The 23,637-nt window shown below is 40.8% G+C and overlaps 1 protein-coding gene across 3 annotated transcripts in view; it reads right to left on the reverse strand.

The window, feature by feature from the left end:
• Positions 1-426: 426 nt before the first annotated feature.
• nol10 (nucleolar protein 10) overlaps positions 427-23,637 on the reverse strand; it is a 33,957-nt gene continuing 10,746 nt past the window's right edge. For 2 of the 3 annotated variants that reach the window (XM_023951748.1, XM_004082672.4), the window contains 16 exons: positions 23,495-23,631; positions 23,350-23,415; positions 23,194-23,254; positions 16,904-16,989; positions 16,715-16,793; positions 15,874-16,023; positions 14,531-14,597; positions 14,228-14,280; positions 11,420-11,546; positions 10,637-10,716; positions 6,318-6,416; positions 6,074-6,166; positions 3,758-3,931; positions 2,728-3,041; positions 2,532-2,631; positions 427-1,221 (listed from right to left, as the gene is read on the reverse strand). In XM_023951748.1, the coding sequence (XP_023807516.1) occupies positions 1,093-1,221; positions 2,532-2,631; positions 2,728-3,041; positions 3,758-3,931; positions 6,074-6,166; positions 6,318-6,416; positions 10,637-10,716; positions 11,420-11,546; positions 14,228-14,280; positions 14,531-14,597; positions 15,874-16,023; positions 16,715-16,793; positions 16,904-16,989; positions 23,194-23,254; positions 23,350-23,415; positions 23,495-23,631 (1,815 nt within the window). In that variant the 3' untranslated portion in view covers positions 427-1,092. The remainder of the gene's footprint in view (positions 1,222-2,531; positions 2,632-2,727; positions 3,042-3,757; positions 3,932-6,073; positions 6,167-6,317; positions 6,417-10,636; positions 10,717-11,419; positions 11,547-14,227; positions 14,281-14,530; positions 14,598-15,873; positions 16,024-16,714; positions 16,794-16,903; positions 16,990-23,193; positions 23,255-23,349; positions 23,416-23,494; positions 23,632-23,637) is intronic. The other variant, XM_011490630.3, reaches the window with a different exon arrangement.

Genomic DNA, 23,637 nt, shown 5'->3' on the forward strand with positions numbered 1-23,637 from the left:
AAAATAGTGTTTTTGGTGCTTTGGCATGTTCTTGTGGTATTTTAAGATGTTAGAGGACATATAAATAGAAAATTAATCTTAAAACGGCCTTTTTATGGATTTCTTTATTCAAATAGTCATGAATCAGAAACTACAGAGCCTTCCAGCTGTCAGTAGCTAAATAAATCTGGTGAACCGTGCGCACGGATTAACCAATTGTGCTTGTACTGTTGCGCCTGAACACGGCCTGTGACTAATGATAACGTCACACGTCATCATTACTGGATGAACTTCAGCTGGAATAACATCCGCCTTTACTCTGTCTGGACCTGACTGGAAACACCAATTCACGATTGGTTGCATGTTTTCTCAGGACTGTTCATTCAAAAGCCGCCTCCGCCCGTCCCAAAGCCGCTTCTCTGCTTGGAGAGATGAGATGCACAAAAGTTGTCAAGCCAGCCTGAAAATTTATTATTCTGATCTTCACATGTCCAAGAAAGCAGTCATTTAAAAACATATATTCAAGCACAAAAAGATCAAAGCTGAATTGACGTCAAACTGAAGAGAAATCTGCTCATGTCGGCTACATCAGGTTACTGGCTGATTTCTGTTTATTCTGGTTTTGTAGACTTGAGTGAGCCACTGTCTTTGTCATGGTGTTTTGGGTGAATTGTTAGGAACACTACACCCGGAGCTTGTGATGACACGTTGTCAATCATGTTTTTTTGTTGCAGAGAGAAACAGTCACTGATTTGGCAACACGAAGAAGGAAACTGGGCAACCGTTTTGTCGTCAAAACTCATTTGAGCAAAAAGTACAGATGACAATTTCAACAAGCCCAACTACTCTGTTCACCTTTTGTTCAGTCGTCTTTATACCAAATACAATCGCACAAGCACAAACCCTGTGTGTAGCACTAGGATGAATTTGAAATCCAGTGAATACAAAAATATTCCAGCAAGAGACAGCAGGTTCTCCATACTTCTCTGTAGTTATTCATAGCCCCATTCTGAGAAACTATGAAACATGAATAAACTAAGCTTCCAAATGTGTTGAGATGTGACTTTTCTAGTCCACTGGTGTCTGTGGGCAGCAGCTGTACAAGGCCCGTCCTCAGTAAAAGCTTCTTCCTCCCCGGCCTTTCCCACGGACACTCTTCAGGTGTCCAGCTGAGCGTCTCAGTTTTTTCCTTTCCTGGTGGTGCTCGTGTTCAGCCTGTTGCTGCTTCATCTGTTTGTCGGACTGCCAGAAGACAAAAACGGTGTTACATGACAGCCGCCGTGATGCAGGAATTGAACCACAGACTAACTGCTAACATGTTTTCTTTTCAGAAGTAAAAAAAAAAGTGAAAACGTGGCCCAGATCAAATCTCCTGTACAGTCATAACATGGATAATCATCTTTTTAAATATTCGCCAATGTTTCGTTAACTCTAAGAATCAGTATCATATTTTTAGTTTGCATCTGAAACCAGGGCTCCAAATGAACTCGTTAGGTGAGTAGCCAAGGTAACATCCAAAGTCTACCAGCCAAACAAAAATGATTCATGTTTTTGAAAGCAAAACTGTTTTTCCTTTTATTTATAAAGTTCAAGTTGATGATTGCTCTCTGGCGAAAACAAAACACTAATAATAATTGAAAGTGTCGTCTTCTGTCAGGTTTTATAACTTTTCAGAAATGCAATTATTTTAACGAAAGACACTTCTGATCTCTGAACCTTTTTATGAACACAAATCTTTCTTTGAAACATCTACTTTTCATCAAAGCTCTAATGTTTATTTCTGGTCATGGTCATTTATTTACAACTTAACAAACTTGAATTAACTTAATTAAAATCACCAGTGTCTTTTTCAATGTAAAACAGAAGAGTAAAGATTAAAATTAGTGATGAATAGAATAATTACTTTAAAGTTGTTTTAAATTGTCATGCATAGAAAAACATGCATATGTTGAAATATGTGCAACATGTTGCATTATTGTGTGTTCCTACAGATCAGTGTGTTGTAATTTTGAGTCTGTCATTTCAATGACATGGAACTACAGGTCAGTGTGTGTTTGCGTTGGCTGAGGTCAGTGTGAGCAAATGCTCGAAATTACCAGCAGGCATGACTGCAGCAATAGTGAGCTCTTCATGAAAGCACAAAAGTACAGAAATTCCATGCAGCCCCTGAATGCCCCCTCCTGCTGTGGCGTCTGTGACTAATAAATCTGCACTACAGTGTCAGCATTAAATGTTTGAACCAGCTCTGGGATGGATCTTGGTGGTAGCCAAGCGGTAAGGAGGCAGACACTTAAAAGTCATGGTTGTGAGTTTGAATCCCTTGTCAGAGTTGATGAGCAATGCCTCGCCTGGAAGAGGCGGGTGTTCATTTAGAGCCCTGTGGGAACTTATGCTAACTTGCTGGGTATTACATTTGTGATGCTTTGCAACACTGTGAAAACTCTTTGTTCTTTTCTTTTGCTAATTCTACTGACTGATGAGGTGATATATAATCAGAAATCTGCCCAGTCTTAGTCCATGAATGTTCCAGTGCTAAACAATGACGAACAGACCTTTTTTAAAGTGAAGGTGAGCTGTTTGCTGCCCACTGCCGTGTCTGCCACACTGATTCCTTGCTGCTCTTCCAACTGCAGGCGATCCTCCAGAGAGGCTCTGGATGAAACACAAACACATTGCACACACTCTGCAACATTTTCAACAGTATTTCTATACAATATTTAAATAAACAATCACTGAAGAAAAACTTACTTTTGAAGTTTCTGCTTGTGAGCCATTTCATTGAAACTTCTAAACTCTTCTCCACTTTTGAGATTATAAAACTGGGGCTGATTTGTCTTCTTGCTTTCTGCCACTGAGGGAGTTTTCTTGCCTCTGCTCTCTTTCTTCTCGAGCAAAACTGTGTTGCTGTCCATTTCCTTCCTTTCTTGTCTCCAGCGGTGTTTGTCTTCTTGCCGCAGCAACCTGCGCTGTTCCCTGACCTCCTCCAACCAGCTTTTGTCGTCATCAGAGCTCTCCTCCTCAGAGCTGACTTGTCCTTCTGGCTCTTCTGCATCTTCAGCATCCTGGGTAACAAAAGTTAGATACGAGAGGAGCCTAAGAATTTCTTCTTGCAGTTCAGCCCTCTCATTTTAAACCTTTAACCCGGCGCTTTAGCTCCAGCTGATTCACATTGATCATACGGTGTGCCAAAGAGTGTGTATTATTTAGGATTTCCTGAAGACATCTCAGACGTTCCCCCATTGATGTTGTGTCTTTCATGTCCCCCAGCCGGGACTTGAACCGGGGGCCTTCTTGCTGTGAGGCAAGAGCGCTAACCACTGCGCCACCGTGCAGCCCCTTTCTGTGTGGAGTTTGCATGTTCTCCCCGTGCATGCGTGGGTTTTCTCCGGGATCTCCAGCTTCCTCCCACCGTCCAAAAACATGCTACATAGGTTGATTGGCAACTCTAAATTGTCCATAGGTGTGAGTGTGAGAGTGAATGGATGTGTGATTGAGGATATTCCACCCTGCGACAGACTGGTGACCAGTCCAGGGTATCCCTTGCCTACGCCCAAGTGGCCGGGATAGGCTCCGGCAACCCCGTGACCCCGAAAGGGAAAACGGTTAAGAAGATGAATGAATGAATCTCAGACGTTAAAGGGTGAAACGGTTAGAAAAAAACATTGTTTGGGACAACAGTCATTGACTTACAAAATGTTGTGAAAATCTTGTCATCTTTCCAGTAAACTCCCCTAAACATCGCCGTCATGTCTAACAACAGACTTACGAACAGTGTTACCTGTTTGTCCGCCGCCAGCTCAGCCAGCTGACGCAGCTTCTTCCTTCTTTTCTGTCCAGCTTTGGAGACGATGGGGTTGAGCAGGCGGAACTCCTCACTCTGCTCATCCACCTGGTAGTCGGGATTCTCAAACATTCTCTTGAAACGGTCGTCTCCGAGAATGCTGGGCATAGCCTGAACGAAGTAAAAAAAAGGGAAAAACACCAATGAATGCTGCAGCCATTTAACTGTTCTCACAACTCACTGAACCGCCATTCCCTGGACCCTGCAACCCCCAGGCCGTGCAGGGCAATCCTAGGCCGGATTTGCACACAGATGGGACGGCATCAATCTTTCTCTTGTAATCACTCTCCTTCATAACCCTTGACCCCATCAACATGGTTGGGAAATAAACAACAGTAACTTTGCCCTCTCTCCTGAATTCCCCTTTATTCCCATTTCCCAGCTCGTTCCATGCGCAGCAGCGGGGAATGGAACAGAGCGCCATGTGCAACAAGAAGACTAGAAGAGAAAACATCAGGGCAAAAACGTAGAGAAATGAGTGACACTGGAAAAAGAAGCAAAATCCAGAGAATTTATGGTTATGGTTAACCATAACTTTCCATAACCTATCACTGAATTTACAAAACTAAAAAAAACAAACCATTTGAGTCTGACTATTGTAGTCGGGCCGCTAAATCCAACCCAGACACCTATTGGAACATCCAAGTTTGTCTGACTGTGTTGGTGTCTGACTGCAGGAAGGTATGGAAGCCTACTGGGTTCAATTCATAAAAAAACAAACACAGGGGATCTTTGTTCTCACTCTTTTTTGATTATTGCTTTAAATTTTTTAAGAACTACTAAAGCAAAGAACTACAAACCAACCAACCTCATCTGCTCATGAAAACTACGAGATGATCTGCAATTAAAAGTAGAAAAGTGTCCGCGTCACAGACATGATCTGTTTAGTTTCTGTCCTCGTCACCACATCACCGTCTGTTCTTCCTACTGACTTTATCCACAAAGATCACTGAGTAAAACCTTGGATGTGGTTCTATTGACCGGTAGGAACTGCTTATTTTGGTCTGTGGTGAGGCAGAAAACCAGTTCCAGCCGGAGTTTTTCCTTCACATGAAGCTGCAGAGGCAGAAATCAGAACAAAGTTATAGAGAAGCTGACAAAGTTGACCACACCCCCAACGAGAGTGTCCAGCGGGTCACCCACAGACTTTGCTGCTTTGTGTCAGGATTGACTCACAAGCCAAATGAATAAATAAGCAGTGCATCCTGTCCGATGTTGAACACTTGTGTCGTGTTTTTTCTGTAATGTTTACGGATAAAGTCAGTAGGAGGAACAGAACAGATGGTGATGTGGTGACGAACACAAACAGAAAAATGTCTGTGACACGGACACTTTGATGCTTTTGTACTTTCAATTGTGGATCATCTCATAGTTTTCATGAGCAGATGAGGTCAGAGTCCACCATGTTTGGAGTTCTTTGCTTTAGTAGTTCTTAAAAAATATTAGGATTCACAGAAAAGATGCGATAGAAGTTCCCCCGTGGATGTTTTTCTTCAATTCTTTTACTGAGTACGATCTGTTTCCATAGTAGCGCCATCATTTCCACCCGCTTTCTAAAGTTCTCTGGCCATCTGCAGCGTTCAGCAGCCGGGTCTCTCCAGCCCCGCCTCTCTCATGCTGCTGATGTCCAAGGAGCAAAGTCTGCATTTTGCAGGTTTCTGCTGCAGAATGCGCTTCAGGTCTTTCAGTGGCCTCAGTCAATACCTCTCCTTGAAAATCTGCTCGTCGTTAAAGCTACATTTCGTAGCGTTTCACGATCCGTGTCTGATTTGAAGTTGAACTGACGATAACTCGACTGCTTTAAGGCAACGTGGATTCCCACTTCTGATAGCGTGAGGTGGAACTTCTGCCACATTTAAGTTTGAATCTCTCTAAATTCTGATTTTTTAATGTATTCTTCCATCCAAAACATTAAAATTACATAACTTTTCCAAAACTTTACAGGGCTGTACACAAACATGTTTGTACACAAACATGTTTGTGTACAAACATGTTTGTGTACAGCCTTCACTTTATATAACAGTTGTATTTTGCCATCTTCAAGTGAAAAATAGATTTTCCAGAAACTGGAAGACAAGTTGAGCCTTTTAGACACCAGTTTGCGAGAATATTGTCCCATTTCAAACTGGTCTGTTGCCAAAAAGTTAGGGACCACCGTTTTAGAGGGCTCAGACCATGACAGACATACGATGAATTCTTTTGGATCATAAATGGAGTGTGACAATATCAACAAGTGAATTTGTGTTTTCATACCTTTCCCTTCTTTTTCTGAGAAGCCAACTCTGCATCCTCGCTCCCCTCTTCCATCAGTTTCAGTGCCAGCTCTTTATTTACCTTTGGAAGCTTCTGTAGCGGTGAGAAAAGGTTATACTTTTTATTACACACAAAGAAGCTCCTTGTAGTATTCAGTCAATAACTGTTAATAACTGTTAAGATTTGTTCTGATGATATTAAAATTGGTTTGTAGAAGAAACTAAGTGTTCGAGCAACTTCTTACATTAATCTGCACTCTCTGGGTTCTGGAGTCCTCAATCTTCTGGTGGATCTTCTCTTTGCGGTATTCCTCATAAGCAAAAGGATTTGCCATGGTCTTTACCTGGAGCCGAAAGCAAACAACAAAAGTATTGAGATGTGGCTTTTATGTGGGTTGTGTGTAAGTGGTTTGCATGCATGTCTACACTTGCATCCCAAACAATTTTATATTCAGCAATATGGAGTAATCCCATTCAGCAGACCTGTCAAAAGTTGCAGACAAAGTACGACACCAAAGGCAAAGTACTTTTCAAATAATTTAGAAAACTAAATTCATTTGTCTTTGCTGAAAATCAAAAGTTTTTCCTGAAAAGGAAAGGTTTCGTTTGTTTTGTTATGCTGCACTTTCAAATTTGTAATTTCTGTAATTTTGACAGGGTATATTTTATAGAAAGCAAAGTCTTTTGGGATATTTAAAAGGTCTGTTTATTTTCATATAAAATTATCTAAAAGTAAATATATTTGAATGTTTTTTTGTTTTAACTTTTACCTTATTTTTCTATCTTGCAGAAGATAATTTTATGAAGAGCAAAATAATATTTAAAGTTAATGTGGTTTATTACAGAATAATTTTCCTGTCTCTTTTTAAAGTTTTAAAAATTTATTTTTAGTGTGTTCAATAAATGTCTTTACTGTTCGGCCCGCGCCTTGAGTGTTTTGAATTTTGGCCCACGTGTCATTGAGTGTGGCACCCCTGGGGTATGGAGTTCTTGGGATGCATCTAAGCAGACCTCTAGAACATGACCTTTTTTCCAAATGGCGCAACAAATAAAAATTACAGGTTGCACAAGTGTGGCCCACTTGATGTGGAAAACACATATCTCCGCAACTTTGAAAGTATCCCTATAATTAAACAATGAACACACATGGAGCAACATTGTGGTCTAAAGCAATGACAGATATCAAAAGCCGCAAGCCAACATCTGCGTCCATATAGCCCTGTATGTTTCTGGCTCCATTTGAAAAGCTGTGGTCAGGCAATTAGCTGGCTGTGCTTTGACAGCACAAAGACAGGACATAAAAAAAATTAAAGAGAGAAGAGAAGGATGGGGCTAAGAATCCAGTTTAAGGGGTCTGACATTTTCCTTTCATACATAGTTCGTAGTTCATACCCTTTTCTTTTTTAGGTAATCGTAAAATATTCTACGGTACACATATAGAGCAAGGGTGCTTATTACGTCGATCGCGATCAAGGACGTGACAGTAGATCGCAGGCCATCGAAAATAATAATAATAATATATATATATATATATATACATATATATATACAGCCCTTTTTAGCCATTGGTAGAACTTCTTGATATCAGCCACTTCATTTATGGTCCGGTGGTACATCCCATTGAGGGGTTTCTTCTGCCATGAGGATCTGTCCTCCAGCACTGCATCCTCTGCACTTCATTGCCCGAGACATTCACTGAGCACATTGTCAGCTTGATGTACTCATGCATCTTGGATGTTTCATCCTGGATAGTGGCTTCTACGCTCACTAGTCCTCGGCCTCCTTCCTTGCGGCTAGCATACAGTCTCAAGTTGCTGGATATGGGATGGAACCCTCCATGCATGGTGTGGAGCTTTCGTGTCTTAAAATCCGTGGTCTGCATCTCTTCCTTTGGCCATCTTATTATTCCTGCAGGGTATCTGATAATTGGCAGTGCGTAGCTGTTTATTGCCTGGGTCTTGTTCTTGCAGTTGAGCTGGCTTCTCAGGACTTGCCTTACTCGTAGGTATTTAGCTGTTGCAGCTTTCCTTGTTGCCTACTCCATGGTTGCCATTTGCCTGCGGAATTCCAAGGTACTTGTAACTGTCCTCAATGTCTGCTATTGTTCCTTCTGGGAGTGAGACCCCTCCTGTGTGGACTACCTTGCCTCTCTTTGCTACCATCCGGCCACATTTCTTGAGCCCAAATGACATCCCAATGTCAGTACTGTAGATCCTGGTGGTGTGGATCAGGGAGTCAATGTCAATGTCGCTCTTAGCATATAGCTTGATGTCAACCATGTAGAGGAGGTGACTGATGTTGGCCCCATTTCTGAGTCGGTATCCAGTCTTGTTGAATATTTGGCTGAGGGGGTTCAGACCTATGCAGAACAGCAGTGGGGACAGAGAATCACCTTGGTATATCCCACATTTGATGACACCTGTGCAAGTGGCTTCCCATTGGCTTCAAGGGTGGTTTTCCACAGCTTCATTGAGTTTCCTATGAAGGCTCTTAGAGTCCTGTTGATGTTGTACAGCTCCAAGCATTAGTGATCCACGTGTGTAGCATTGAGTCATAGGCTTTCTTGTAATCAATCCAGGCTGTGCACAGGTTGGTGTGTCGTGACATGCAGTCTTGAGCAACTGTTCTGTCAACCAGGAGCTGGTGTTTGGCTCCTCTGGAGTCTCTACCAATGCCCTTCTGTGTGTTGCCCATGTATTGATCCATGTGCCTATTTATCTTGGTTGCAATGATGTCTGACATGAGCTACCATGTTGTGGAGAGACAGGTTATTGGCCGGTAGTTGGATGCGACTGCACCCTTTGAGGGATCCTTCTGGATCAGGATCGTTCGCCCTTCCGTTACTCATTCGGGGTGAGTCCCATCTCTTAGCAGCTGGTTCATTTGTGTTGCCAGGCGCTCGTGGAGTGCGCCGAGTTTCTTTCAGCCAGTAGGCATGTATCATGTCAGGGCCTGATGCTGTCCAGTTCTTCATACCTGAGACTCTTTCTTGGATGTCTGCCTCGGTGATGGTTACTGGACTCTGTTCATGGAGGTTCCTATGTTATTTTCTCAGAAAGACCAGCCATTGGGCATCGCTGTTATGTGCTTTCTCTTTCTCCCATATACTTTTACCGTACTGTTCAGTTTCTAGCCTTGGTGGGTCTACTCAGCTGTTTTGACCAGCCGACCAGTTCATTGGTTTCTGTGAGTGTGGTAGGAATTGCCCTCAAAGCTTCATTCACAGCTTCCAGGAGACTTTCAGGCGGTACATCACTTGACAGTTGTAGCTAGTGTCAGGGTTGCCTAGTGTTCATTCTAGACATGATTTTGTCTTTCAGGTTAGTTGCTGCCTCGCTCAGCGTATCTGTGGTTGTTGGGGCTGTGTACCCAAGCTCAGGGTGGGAGTGTAGTATAGCCTACTCTCTGACCTGCTGTTCTGGCTTTCTGTGGGGGCAACTGTGGGAGTAATTTTTAGGAAATGTAAAACACACAAGACCACTGAAAATCTCCCTCCATGTAGGGCTCCCCCCAAGATCTCACCCCATGGGGTCAAAATGATCACAAGAACGGTGAGCAAAAATAATGGAACCACAAGGGAGACTTAGTGAATGACCTGCAGAGAGCTGGGACCAAAGTAACAAAGGCTACCATCAGTAACACACTACACCACCAGGGACTCAAACCCTGCTGGGCCAGACGTGTCCCCCTGCTAAAGCCAGTACATGTGCAGGCCCGTCTAAAGTCTGCTAGAGAGCATTTGGATGATCCAGAAGAGGATTGGGAGAATGTCCTATGGTCAGATGAAATCACAATAGAACTTTAAGATAGAACTTTACTCATCGTGTTTGAAGGAGAAAGAATGCTGAGCTGCATCCAAAGAACACAATACCTACTGTAAAGCATGGGGGTGGAAGCATCATGCTATAGGGCTGTCTTTCAGCAAAGGGACCAGTACGATTGATCCGTGTAAAGGAAAGAATGAATGGGGCCATATATGGTCAAATTTTGAGTGAAAACCTCCTTCCATCAGCAAGGGCATTCAAGATGAAACGTGGCTGGGTCTTTCAGCGTGACAACGATCCCAAACAAGTTGCCCGGGTGATAAATGAGTGGTTTTATAAGAAACATTTCAAAGTCCTAGAGTGGTCTGGCCAGTCTCCAGATCTCAACCCCATAGAAAATCTTTGGAGGGAGTTGAAAGTCCATGTTGCCCAGCAACAGCCCTAAAACATCACTGCTCTAGAGGAGATCTGCATGGAGGAATGGGCCAAAATACCAAAATACCTTGTGCAGACTTACAAAAAACGTTTAACTGCTGTCATTGCCAACAAAGGGTAAATAATAAGTATTGAGTCGAACTTTTGTTATTGACCAAATACTTATTTTCCACCATAATTTACAAATAAATTCTTTAAAAATCAGACAACGTGAGTTTCTGGATTTTTTTCTCATTTTTGTCTCTTAGTTGAAGTTTACCTATGATGAAACTTACAGGCCTCTGTCATCTTTTTAAGTGGAAGAACTTGCATTATTGATCGCTGACTAAATACTTTTTTGCCCCACTGATCCATACATATCATACCTTGTGGTACAGCCTCATGTCCATGAAAAAACCATGCATGTATGCTCGCAGAAGAGATGATCCCACAAGATGGGATAAACCTGAAACAAATCAACAAACATAAGTCAACAAGAAACATGAATTAAAATAAAAAACAGAATTTTTGAATGAAAAATATTTTTTAAGGCATTATGGATGCAAGTAGACACTACGCAAGACTTTAGTGTCAGACTGGATCACTCTCGATTATATAGCACTCCAATACTGAAATTTAGTTAACTGAGCAAAATAACTTGGCAGATGAAAAATGTTACAATAATTTTGGTGAATTAATTTCTATGAGACACTGGGATGAGGAACTGGACATTTTCAGCTTTTAACAGACATCTTAGCTGTTTTTAATCCTGCAAACCTGTGAGAGCCCGTGGATGGAAGAATGCATACATTTAAGCAATAGGTTCTTCCCTGATGAATGTCTAATTTAAATACTACCCAGATGATCTTGGCTAGTGCAGTTATGCAACCAGATCACATTAGGGTTTTGCTTTTCATCAACTGTGCTTTGTGTCATTTGATGTCATTATTGCTGAGCCTGCCATTCAACCCCTTCAATGTCTCGTTCAATTCTTGTCTCCAACCCCACATTCTGATCTGAAAAAACAATTCTGTTGCAATAACCACAAACCTTGGTAAAACAAAATATGATTTTTGAAATTGAAATCTGAGACTGATTTAATATGAATTTTTATTTTCTTTCTTTAACTTTCTGGGAGAGACAAAAAAGTTGGAGCAGTATGGTCTCACCCAGATTTTCCAGGTCCTTTCGCGTGACAAATTTGTAATCATCATACACGGTAATCTCTGGGCTCTCCTCCAATTCCTCAGTGAGATTGTCAAGGAAAGAACACCAGCGTGGAGCAGGGCCAAGAGCCTAAGAAAAAAAATTATTTCAAGGTTAGAATTTAGGATGCAACAAAAGTCTCAAACTCATCTATATTTATTGAAGCAAAAACAGAAAACCCTAACCCATGTAAACTCTTTTCACTTAACTTTCCAATCAGTTGATTTTAAGGTTCTGTCTAATTTCGTTCATCCTCTGGCTGTGAAAATCGCATCACATGTCGGATTTCACAGTCAGAAAAAGCAGTTTTCAGGTCAGATTAATTAATTTTGTAACAAGAGCACAGTGGTTGCTTCTCTATTGCATTTTGTCAAGTTGAATGAACTTGATGACATCATCATCACTGTGGTGCAGTGGTACGGCTGTCGACCTCTGATCGGAAGATTAAGGTAAGACTTTCGCCCTGCCAGCCCGTATAGTACAGACCAAAAGTTTGGACACACCTTCCCATTAAAACGAATGGGAAGGTGTGTCCGAACAGGTGACCAGGTGGAAAGGTAGCAAGGCTAGACGCTTAGGAGCAGCGTTCAAGCTGTTCTATCCTGGTTGAGATGGGAGGAGAAATGGAGGAGGAGTCATCTTTAAGGAGGAGTTTGTTAGGAGTGTTGTGGTAAAAAGAGTAATGAGTGATGAGTCTGATGATAGAAATGGAAGGTGTGATGGTTAAAGGCCTGTTCACACCGGGAGGAATTTCGCCCGCGATTTTCGCCGACGTTTAACGCCTCGTGACTAAACAAAGGGCACCAATGAGAGTGTGCACACCGACGCGAAAAAACGCCACGCGTCAAAGCGTCACTTTTTAAAAAACGCCTCGGGTTCGTTTTTTTGGTTCGACGCGTCGCGTCAAAAACTATACGACCAATGAGAATGGCGCTTTTGCACACGTGTCTGGAGCTTCTGAAGTTACAGTAAAACACAACTTGGGGGCACTCAAACACAAAACTGCCTTGCTGAGCACACATACCAGCGAAGAAGATAGACGCCAAGTAGCGTCTACACTGCCGCGAAGAAATAATGACGGACATTCTAAAATTTCCCCGAACCAAGCACTAGTTGGAGCAACTGGTGCTTGAAATATTCATGTTTTCTTTGTTTGATTCTGACAAGCGCGTAAATACTTGCTCTCTTCTTCTGAGTGAAAAGCGACTTTAAGAAGCGTAAAGTTGCGCAGCGCCACCTTGTGTACAGGAGTATTTGTGTTTACATTAAGCGCCATCTAATGTCAGGGAATGAAATTGCATGTTCACTCGGCTCACCGTCAGCGAAAATCGCCTGGGTGTGAACACAAAAAACGTGGCGAAAAACGCTGGCGAATATTCGTCACGGTGTGCGGGCCTTAGTGTTAGTGGGTACGCCCCAAAGGTAGGATGTGATCTGGAGGAGAAATTCTGGTTGGACGTTGATGAAGTCATGATGAGCATCACTAGAAGAGAGAGAGTTGTCATTGGTGCAGATTTCAATGGACATGTTGGAGCAGGAAACAGAGGTGATGAGGAGGTGACGGGCAGGTTTGGTATCCAGGACAAGAACGTAGAAGGACAGATGGTGTTTGATTTAGCAACAAAGATGGAAATGGGTCAAGTGAATACGTTCTTTGAGAAGAGGCAGGAACATAAGAGTGGAGGTAGAAGCACCCAGATAGACTACATCTTGTGTAGACGGTGAAATTTGAAGATCAGTGACTGCAAAGCAGTGGTAGGTGAGAGTGTTTCCAGACAGCATTGGATGGTGGTGTGGTGGATGACTCTGGTGATGAAGACGATGAAGAAAGAAAGGACGAAGGCAGAGAAGAGGACAAACTGGTGGAAGCGCAAAAATAATGCAATATTTGCTTTGAGGATGTTGATAGAGAAGTACAGAGAAGGTCAGAGAGAGACACACTGTCTCTGGAGAAAGTTTGGGTGTCCAGACAGGAACTGTGGTCTTGTATGAGCAAGTCTGGAGTGACAGAAGTATGTTAGACCAGGGCAGGACATGGATGAGGGCTGTAAGACAGTGGTGAGGTGTTCTCTAGAAGTGACAGAGGAGTTCAAGGTGGAGGTGGGATTACATCAGGGATCAGCTCTGAGCCACTTCCTGTTAGCAGTGGTGATGGAAAGACTGACAGATGAGGTTAGACAGGAATCACCATGGACTATGATGTTTGCAGATGATATTGTGATTTGTAGTGAGAGCAGAAAACATATGGAGGAGAAGCTAGAGAGGTGGAGGTTTTTCCTGGAAAGGAGAAGAATGAAGGTTAGCGGCAGTAAGACGGAGAACATGTGTGAATGAGAGGAACCCAAGAGGAAGAGTGAGGTTACAGGGAGAAGAGATGAAGAAGGAGGAGGATTTGAAGGTTCTAGGGACAACAGTCCAGAGGGATGGAGAGAGTGAAAAAAAAGTGAAGAAGAAAGCAGGCAGTTTGGTATGGATGGAGAACAGTGTCAGGTGTGATGTGTGATAGAAGAGTTTCAGCTCACATTAAGCCAGCACAATAAATTGCAAATTTATCACGATAAATGATGTCACACGTGTATGGCAAAAGACAACGTAAATGGCGATAAATGGTTACATTAAATGTTCACATTTGACCAATAAGATGGAGCCTTTTTATGTTAGAATACAGCATTCTTTCATTGTACCATTGTTCATACGTTTCTTTCATTCTCAAACCCATTACAGCCCCTGAACAACTAGATATGACCTCTGTGATGCAACTCTGTACTCACAGGAATATAGAATGTGTTCATCTTTGTGTCTTCATTAGCTGTGAAGATCATACCTAAAAAGGAGACAAACAAAGTGAAGTGTATGTGACAAGAAACAAATCTAAATCAACATCAGAAAGAAAATGGCACATTTGTGATATTACGACAAAAGTAGACAAAAACAAAGCTGAAGAAAACAAGAACAGAAGGCTACTTTTTACAAGTCATACATCATAATTGGGTTGTGATATCTATTGTTTTACTCTTTGAATGTCTCAAGGATTCTGCTGCAAGCACACAGTTTCATGCACGTGTTCCTTTTACCTGAATTAGGATAGATACAAACATCATTGATGTTGGTTTGAGGCTGGATGGAGGAAAAGATCTTTCCCTGGTGAAAAGAGCAACAGTCAGCCACTATTGGTAGACGTTTTGCATGGCATTCTTTAAAAACAAAACATCCGGAAGAAGAATGTGTGGAACTTTGTGTAGATGTTCAGCTTTTTGTAGAATATTCTTTTTTCCCCAACTAATAAACCTTCACTTACATTTTTTATACAAATCCAGTTTGGATTTCTACTAAAATATATATAATACCAAGGCTTTCTGTTAATATATACACTAGATTACCAAAAGTATTGGCTCAGTCACCCAAATGATCAAAATCAGGTGTACTAATTGAATTAATACCACACAAACAAATGTTTTTTTATGTTTTGACAGAAAGTAAAATGGAAACATTTAAAGTGCAAAGTAGGAAAAGTAAATAAGCAACAGACGGTAATGTTTTTTTTTTTCTAATAATGTTTCTAGTAATGTTTACTCCAAGCGTTATTTGGAGCCAGGAATCATCTAACCAATTTAAAAAGACCAGTTTGGAGTTTGTGGTTCCTTTGAACATGTTGCCTGATGTACACCACGACTTGTACCAAAGAGCCCTTGAGAGGGATTTAGCGAACAATTGCATTCAAATTTATTTCCTCCACCCCTTTCCTCATAAAGCCTGTAGGGCTACAGTGCTGACAACGAAATATGTTGGAAACAAGTTTTAATACTTTTAAAAATGTTAATAGAAGAACATGTGTTTACTATTCATAATTTCATTTGGAATGAAAAAAGGTTAACATTTTATTAGTAAAGTTAATGAGTTTGATTCCAGTCTAAACAATATCTGGGCTTATAATAAATCCAAAAATTGATAATTATCATCAGTGGAGGCTCCAGATCTACTAAAATGCTAAATACATTTTTTTGTGCACCTCCCTTTAGCACAGTCCTGTTTTGCAGCTCTGGAATATCTTTCCGCCTTTTTAAATGGTTTGACTTTTTAAAGGTTTCAGCTGAGAAACTTTAACTTTTTTGCACTTTCATTAAAAAACAAGTTCAGGTGAATTCTCTTGAATTTAGTCGTAGAATAAAAATGAATTGCTAGAAATTAATCTAAAATGGGGTTAAAACAATCTTTAGTTTAAGAAAAAGGAAATAAATGTACTGTTTTTAATCATTCCAAATGAGTTAACTTTTTGTCACTGTGAACTGCTTGCTCTTCAAAAACAAGGAATTTTTATTTGAGGTATTTTAGGTTAATTTAAGGTTTGCCTAAAACAAAGCAAGATGAATGGATCAGCAAGTGTTCTTAAAGCTCTAAAGTTCAAAGACTAACTTACAGTATCTTTGTTCCAGATCTTTATAATTTTTGAGTCAGAAGACAAAACAAGGTCCAAATGAGTTTGAAAGTTGAGAGAAGTGATGGGCAAGTTGTATAGGTGGTCTTTGACCAACAGCGGGCAACTGGACCGCAGGTCATAAAGCAGCACCTGCAAAAGAAAAAGAAAAATCTTAACCCTGGAACAAGCACACAGATGGGGAGACAAAGATGTAAATAGGACTGAAAGGCTTTGCTTTTCTTGGGTTTCGCCGGTGAGCGCCCTGCGGCAGGGGCTCTTCCTGCAGTGTGGAATCACTCTCTGGTGGGCCCACCACCTGCAGCAGAGCTCAAAAGGAGCCGGTCCAATGTGCTTTATGTTCAGTTTTGTTTTGTCTATGTTCAAATGGAACCTGCCCTATGAAGATGTTTTCATTGGAAGATATTTTGATTTCAGGAAATATGACCTCCCAATGCAACAAATGAAAATGTTTTGTTCCCTAAAATCTACCAAATGTTGTCAAACTCTATTGTGAGTATTAATGTGAAACAGTGGCTTTAAAAGTTTTTAGTGTTGAAAAAAATACTGTTATCTTTAGGAAGTTTTTTCATTAACATTTAATTTAATGGTTAGTGACTTGAAAAGGATTCTGACTGTCATTTGCATTGAGGATTTAGAAGAAATCATAAAAAATATAATTTTCATATATTTGGGAGGAGCTGAACAAATGGTACCAAAACAACAAAATTACATGAAAATATACTAAATATATTTTATGCTCCAACATTTTATGAAAGAATATTATACAATTGCAATAAAGAAAACAGGAAAAAAATAAGCCAATAAATAGAAAGGAGCTCACCTGCCCAGTGCTTGTGCCAACTCCCATGGTGAGGGAGCCGTTAAACTTAAGCGCACTGATGGAAGGCAAACTCTGAACGCTGTCGACAAACATGTTTTGTTATCATGTAACACAAAAACAATACCACAACTGCAACCACAGAAAAAGTCAGGTCATCAAAGGCATCATGGCTATGGGTCTGATACTCACTCTGTTCCGTCACTAAAGCTGCTCAGGGCACAGTCCAATATCCCCACTCGGTTACGAACACGAGGGTCCCAACATTCCACTTTGCCCTTTCAGAAGTAAACAAAATATGAAGACAGCAAGACTTTTGATGGATTGTTTTGATTGTAGCGATTAGCCATGAACATTTCTGCTTATCATGTTAAAATTACTTTGCGTCTTAAAACCACCAAATATTTCTTAAGCAAAGAGGTCCCTTTAGTACATCATTAACCTAAAAAAAAGTATCATTTATTGTTATTCACTGGAGTTATTTCAAATATATTCACAGAAAACAAGTTCAGAATTTTATCTGAAATCTATCCAAATTTAATGCATTTAAATTTAGTTTTTACGATGACGAGGATTGTCTGCCCTATGCTGCAATAATTATATCTTTTAAAAAAACAAGGTGAAATATCATCCAAAGGAGAAGCTTGTGGTGCTGGTGTGTGTGTGGACTGCCGTCTGTCCCTGCTCGGTGTTTGTCTGGTTTAGCTAGCCTTGATAAGTATCACACATAAGACGTTTGGATCCATTTTCAGAGCCTATACTGATCGCAGTATTGGTCTAATTTCTTTCCTGTGACAGAGGAGGACGTTCATTCTCTACTGAAAAAGATTAAGCCCTCATCCTGCCCCCCTCGATATAATTCCCACCCCTGTCTTTCTAAAAGTGTTAGAGGTTCTTTTGTTGTCAACTTTATTGATCTCTCCCTGAAGTCAGTCAATCTAACCCTAACCCAGAACATATTAAAAGGGTTAGAGCATGCCTGCACCTGAAGACTTAAGGGCTCTGGAGCTTAGAGGGCTGACTATCAACTCTCAGTACTCCCTCAGAACCAGTATCTGCAGTATCACAACAAAACTCTGTCCCCTCCTTCAGACCCCCCAGCCAGATATCCCACAAACCATCACCACCAATTGTCACCTTCACCATACCATCCCTTATATCCACACGATCTATTTACTATGCAATAGGATCTATAATAATCTTAAAACGGTGCACATCCAGAACTCCTCCTGTCACCACCAATCCAGTCACAGCAATAAATCAACCAAACTGAATTTGGCACTCTAAAACGTTCAATCACTTTCAAACAAATCATTTCTTATTCATCACTTTATTTTAGATCACAATCTTAATGGCCTGTTTTTAACAGAGACTTGGAACTCTGGTCCACCAATCCCTCTGTCAGAGGCAACACCCCCCCTTTACAACTTCACAAACAAGGACAGAAAACAAGGCAGGGGTGGTGGGAACGCTGCCATTTTATCTGCAGGTATTGGTTTTAGAGACACCATGTTTAACAAATATTCTTCTTTTGAATATCAGGCCATAGTGTTTAATAATCCTGTCATTTTGTGTTTGATTGTGTACAGATCTCCTAAATATAATTCATCTTTTATTTCTGATTTCTCTGAACTTCTTTTAAAGTTCATGACTGCATAATTGAGAAGCCCCCTGAGAGAACCATTAGAGGGCGCCGTCTACACCCTGAAGTGGCTGCAAACTTTACCTCACACTTGGAAAATCAGCAACCATCTCTTTCATATCCATCATTGGACTCATCGATTCAACACTTTAATAATAAACTCACCACAATTCTGGACAAAGTTCCCCCGTTAAAAATACAAACGGTTAAGGAGAAAGCTCCACCGCCTTGAAGAACGGAAGATATTAGGAAACTTAAGACTGACAAGAAGGGCAGAACGGTGGAAAAATCCTCACAGTACATCACCACATTTTTAGAAACATGCTAATGCATTACAATAACTCCATTAAAAAGGCAAGGCAAGACTATTTCTCAAAGTTCATCGCAGAAAATCGTTCAAAGCCAAAAATCCTCTTTGCCACAATTGATAAAATAATAAACCCAACCTCTGGCCCACCATCCACCTTTGACAGTAAAACCTGTGAGGAGTTTGTAGTCCACTTTACCACTAAGATAGATGGCATCAGATCATCTATCTTACAGGGGAGGGATCAACGACCCCCCGTTGACCTTTCCACTGTACGCCCTCCTATCAGTGAGAGAACACTCCACAGTTTTGTCTTGATTGACGCTGCAGCGCTCCGACAAATGATGTCCCAAATGAAAACAAAAACTTGTTCTGTTGATCCTCCCTTTTTAAGTCAGTTATCACATCCTGTGAGGAAGAGCTACTGAACATCTTGAACTGCTCTCTTCAGACTGGAGTCTTCCCTGCATCCCTAAAGACTGCTCTGGTGAGACCCATTCTGAAGAGGCGATGTGTCCAATTTAAATCACTACCAACCTGTTATTTTTAAGAACATTTTTAGAAAAGCTCGTTTTTACTCAACTGAATGATTTTATTAATGAAAATAACATTTTAGAAAAGTTTCAGTCTGGTTTTAGACCTCACCACTCAACAGAAACGGCACTTGTCAGGATCTTAAACGATCTCAGGTCCAACGCTGACATGAAGAAAGTATCTGTTTTAGTCTTTCTGGACCTGAGTGCAGTCCGTGACACAGTTGACCACTCAATCCTTTTAAACAGACTTCACAACATGGTTGGAATTACTGGGACAGCTTTTAATTGGTTTAAATCTTACCTCATAGATAGAGACTTTATTGTTCATTTACCGTATTTTCACGACTATAAGTACTCTCAAAAGTCATACATTTTCTTCAGCCAGCAGGGGGCGCCCTATGAGCAAGATGGAGTGAAGAAGGGAGAGGGAAGGGAGAGAGACATAAAGGCCAAGTGGAACCTAACTGCAGTGCAACTGTCTGTAATTTAAAACTGTCTTTGCTTCTTCTATCTCATAACCCTTAATGATCTCAGTAAGGGAGGGCTAAGCAGAGGTGCAGTTTACTCACTCACGTTAACAGCATTATTGCCTATTTACCATGAACTAAGAAAACTAGCGTGTGGGAATCAACACTTCCCATGAGTCTTAGTGGTCATGGGCGGGGCTAAGCCCCAGGTCCCAACACTTGTCAACAAGACGGCTGAAGCCCTGTTTGAACTGCAGCTATCAGCTACATGGAGGAAAAATAAATCAAAACTAACAAATTTGCTCCCGCTGATTTTTTTTAAACACACATTGAGTATTTGTTCGTGTGTGTGCTTTAAGCTGCTGTTTTCGCTAGCGCATTTAGGGAGGACAAAAGCAGAGAGACTGGCGCAATCCTGCGTGTGTACTGGGTCCCACACTTTTTAATCTTTACATGCTTCTGCTTATTAAAGTCATCAGGAGACAAGGCATTCACTTTCATAGCTATGCTGATGACACTCAATTGTATGTAGCTGTGTCTCCTGATGACACTGGACCTATGGACAGCCTTTTAAACTGTATTTTAGACATACATTTTTACATATTTTACATCTCCACACAAGGACCAGACAAAATAGGCTAAATAAATGTCAGAAAACAGCAGAGTACTCACACAGCATTGGTCTATTTTACATTCTACATATTTTAGACATCTGAATGAACTAACTAAAACTGCATTTGACCATCTGAGACCCTTTCTCTGTAGAGCCAGAGCTGAAATCTTAATACATGCTTTTATCACATCTAGAATGACTAACGCCCTCCTTTCTGGGGTAAAGATAAAACTCTTATCACATGCAACTAGTCCAGAACTCTGCTGCACGCCTTTTAACGAGAACTAGGAAGAAGGAGCACATTACACCAATCTTAAAATCTTTGCACTGGCTCCCTGTCAGCTTCAGGATGATTTAAGATTCTTTTAACAGTTTTTAAGAGTGTCCATGCTCTTAGTCCTTCTTTTATATCCAACTTGCTTGTAACGTATGAACCTCCTAGAGTCCTGAGGTCCTCAGGCTCGGCCTGCTGAAGGTCCCCAAGGAAAAAGAACCAGGGCAGGGCCTCGTTTAGAAACTACAGGCCTCGTCTGTGGAACAGTCTACCTGAGGATGTGAAGGGCCTCATCCACTGTCCAGGTTTTTAAAAAGAAACTAAAGACACACCTGTTTAACTCATTTTTAATTAGATTCATATCTTTATATCTTTTCTAAGAATGCATTCATTTATTTATTATGATGTTTTATCAAATAATTGGATTGATTTTATGATATTTTATCACATACATTTTTGTTTAATCTAGAATTTAAACTCTTATATTTTACGATATTTTAACATATATTTATTTATTTAATGTCTTTTAGCCAAGCTAGACTGTTTATGAGTGTTTTCTCATCCTTAACTGGGGTGTTTGTGTCTAAACTGACAGCCCGGCCAACAGGAGAACAGGACAGACGGCACCTTGTGGGTTCTCTCTTCCCTTTTACTTTGTGTTTGTTTGTGTTTTGTTTTGATTTTCCTTTGACGGGGTTATTTAATTATTTTATTGCATGAACAGGGATTGTTGTTTTCTGAATTCCTTTTTGTTTTTATGCACAGCCCCTTGAGCTGTTTTTTCTATGAAAGGTGCTATATAAATAAAATTAATTTAATTTAATAGATCTCCCTGAATTTTAACATTTATTACTAAATAATCCTGAAGTGCAAACTAAAATGACCAACCTTATTTTAAATGTTGTTTAATAAAACCAAATTAAAATAGTTATTTCTCCATGAACTGGGAATTATTTAAACAGGAATAAGGCCAATTCTGAAGAAAGTTTGGTAGCACCTTCGTCAAACTAAGAAGGCAACAGGAACACAGAATAATCAAAGGCATTCAATACTATCTCAAAAATCTCCATGAATACAAGCTAAAAAATGACGCAGAAACATTTCTATAAAATCTATTTAAAGAAATGTTTCTGGAAAAAAAAAGTTTGTAGAAATGTAACGGCATCAAACTGCTCTGAAAAACGAAACTCCAGGAACTGACCGTTTTTCCCAGCAGATGGCGCACTTATAAGAAGTGTACAATGAGCGCATGTACTCCCGGATACCTTCCCTTGGACTAAGACTCAAAGTCTTATCCCCCTCATTCCAAAACCTCACAAAGAATTAATTATATTGACAGCTGGAGGCCCATCTGATGCATCTCAATTAATATTCAATTAGTACTTGATTTACTCGATTATTCAGGTCTAATTACAGAATAATCTTATGTTATTTCTATGTTTTTTCAAGGCTTTTGATACAGTAAAACATTTTTATATCGTTCTTTACAAAAATGTGGCTTTGGCAATACTTCTGCAAAGTAATCAAAACCTTCTCAACAACCCTGCCTGTTCTTCTAAACTTAAATGTGATTCATCTGTGAGATTTGATAATAAATGTGGAATCAGACAGGGGTGTCCTATATATTGTGTTCTTGTTCATTAAAAGGCATTTTCATTGCTAACAGATCCATCGTTATTTGTCAGCTTGCTGATGATGCAATTGCTTTTATTAAAGACAGCTCTCAAATTCAGTTAGCAGTTGATGTAATTAAACGTTTCTCTGTGGCTTCAGGTATTTCATTAAATCTAAAAGATGCAGGATTATGCTGGTTAAATCATGTAATTTTGATTCAATCCTCAATATTCCTGTAAAAAAACGTTTGTCACATATCTTGGTCATTAAAATAACTGAAAAATATATATCTCTTACGAGATCTGTCCATTAAAAGGTAGAATTCTCCTTTCCAGGCTCCCTAGAGTCACTTATGCAGCTCAGTCTCTACATGTCAGCTACTTCATAAGCAAAACTCTAGATAAATTGTTATGTAGCTTTATCTGGAACATCCATGCGGTCTTGCTGAACGTACATTTGTGGGAATAACAGCCTTTATTTCATCTGGACATGTTTGGAAGCAAATTCTCAGGTCTGTGAGGAGCAGCATTTCTCCATTCATTACCGCCTCCGTAGCTTCTCCTCTGCTCAGAGACACGGTCCTCCCGAGAGACACGGTTCTCCTGAGTCCAGCCGCTCGCTCACACAGTCTGAAGCCTCCTCTGAAGCGCTAACCGTAACAAAGCACCCCCCCCCCTCACGAAACACGAAGCTACGGGTCCGGCTGCTCTGCTCAGAGACACGGTTCACTCACGCGGAGCAGCTGGTCGCTCCAAAGCCTTCTCTGAAGCGCTACACCGTCTATACATGACGTAAAGCCAGAGCAGGAGTGACCCACGATCGGAATAAACTGTTTCTATGCACCACGATCGGATCAACAATCAGCATAGCCCAAAAGAAAGAAAAAACTTTGACCCGAATGAGTCTGATCATGTCAGAGTATTCCAAACGGCGTGTTTACATGAAACACTTTTATTCTGTTCATTCCGGTTACTTGTGACACTGATGACTCGTTTCTTGTAAATGGACAATAGTAGACAATGGACTTACATCAGAAGTTCCTGCTGCAAACAAATGATGGACGGGGTTGATGTCGCACACATTGTTCTCCCTAATAAAAAAAGGTTTGAGATAATAATCAGGAGCTCCACACAAGGACCAGACAAACTAAGCTAAATAAATGTCAGAAAACAGCAGAGTACTCACACAGCATCGGTCTGAAGTGAGCTCAGGAAGCGTCCCTGTTCCAGGTTCAGCCGGTAGACCTCTGAGCTGAAAGACAAAACCCACCAGAGGTACTGGGTTCAACTCCAGACAAAAAACGTTTCTAATCGCAGAGCTGGATTCTCACCTCATTCCCACAAAGTAGAGGTCACAGGAGGGATGGTGGTATGAGAAATCCCGACCAAACTTTGGAATTCTAGTTTTGTAATACTGTCCATGCTGCGAGTGGAATTCTACATAGCGGTCACAGTGCAGGAAGACCAGCTGAAC

Source organism: Oryzias latipes, chromosome 22 (assembly GCF_002234675.1).
Source record: "Oryzias latipes chromosome 22, ASM223467v1".
NCBI classification, from domain to species: Eukaryota; Metazoa; Chordata; class Actinopteri; order Beloniformes; family Adrianichthyidae; genus Oryzias; species Oryzias latipes.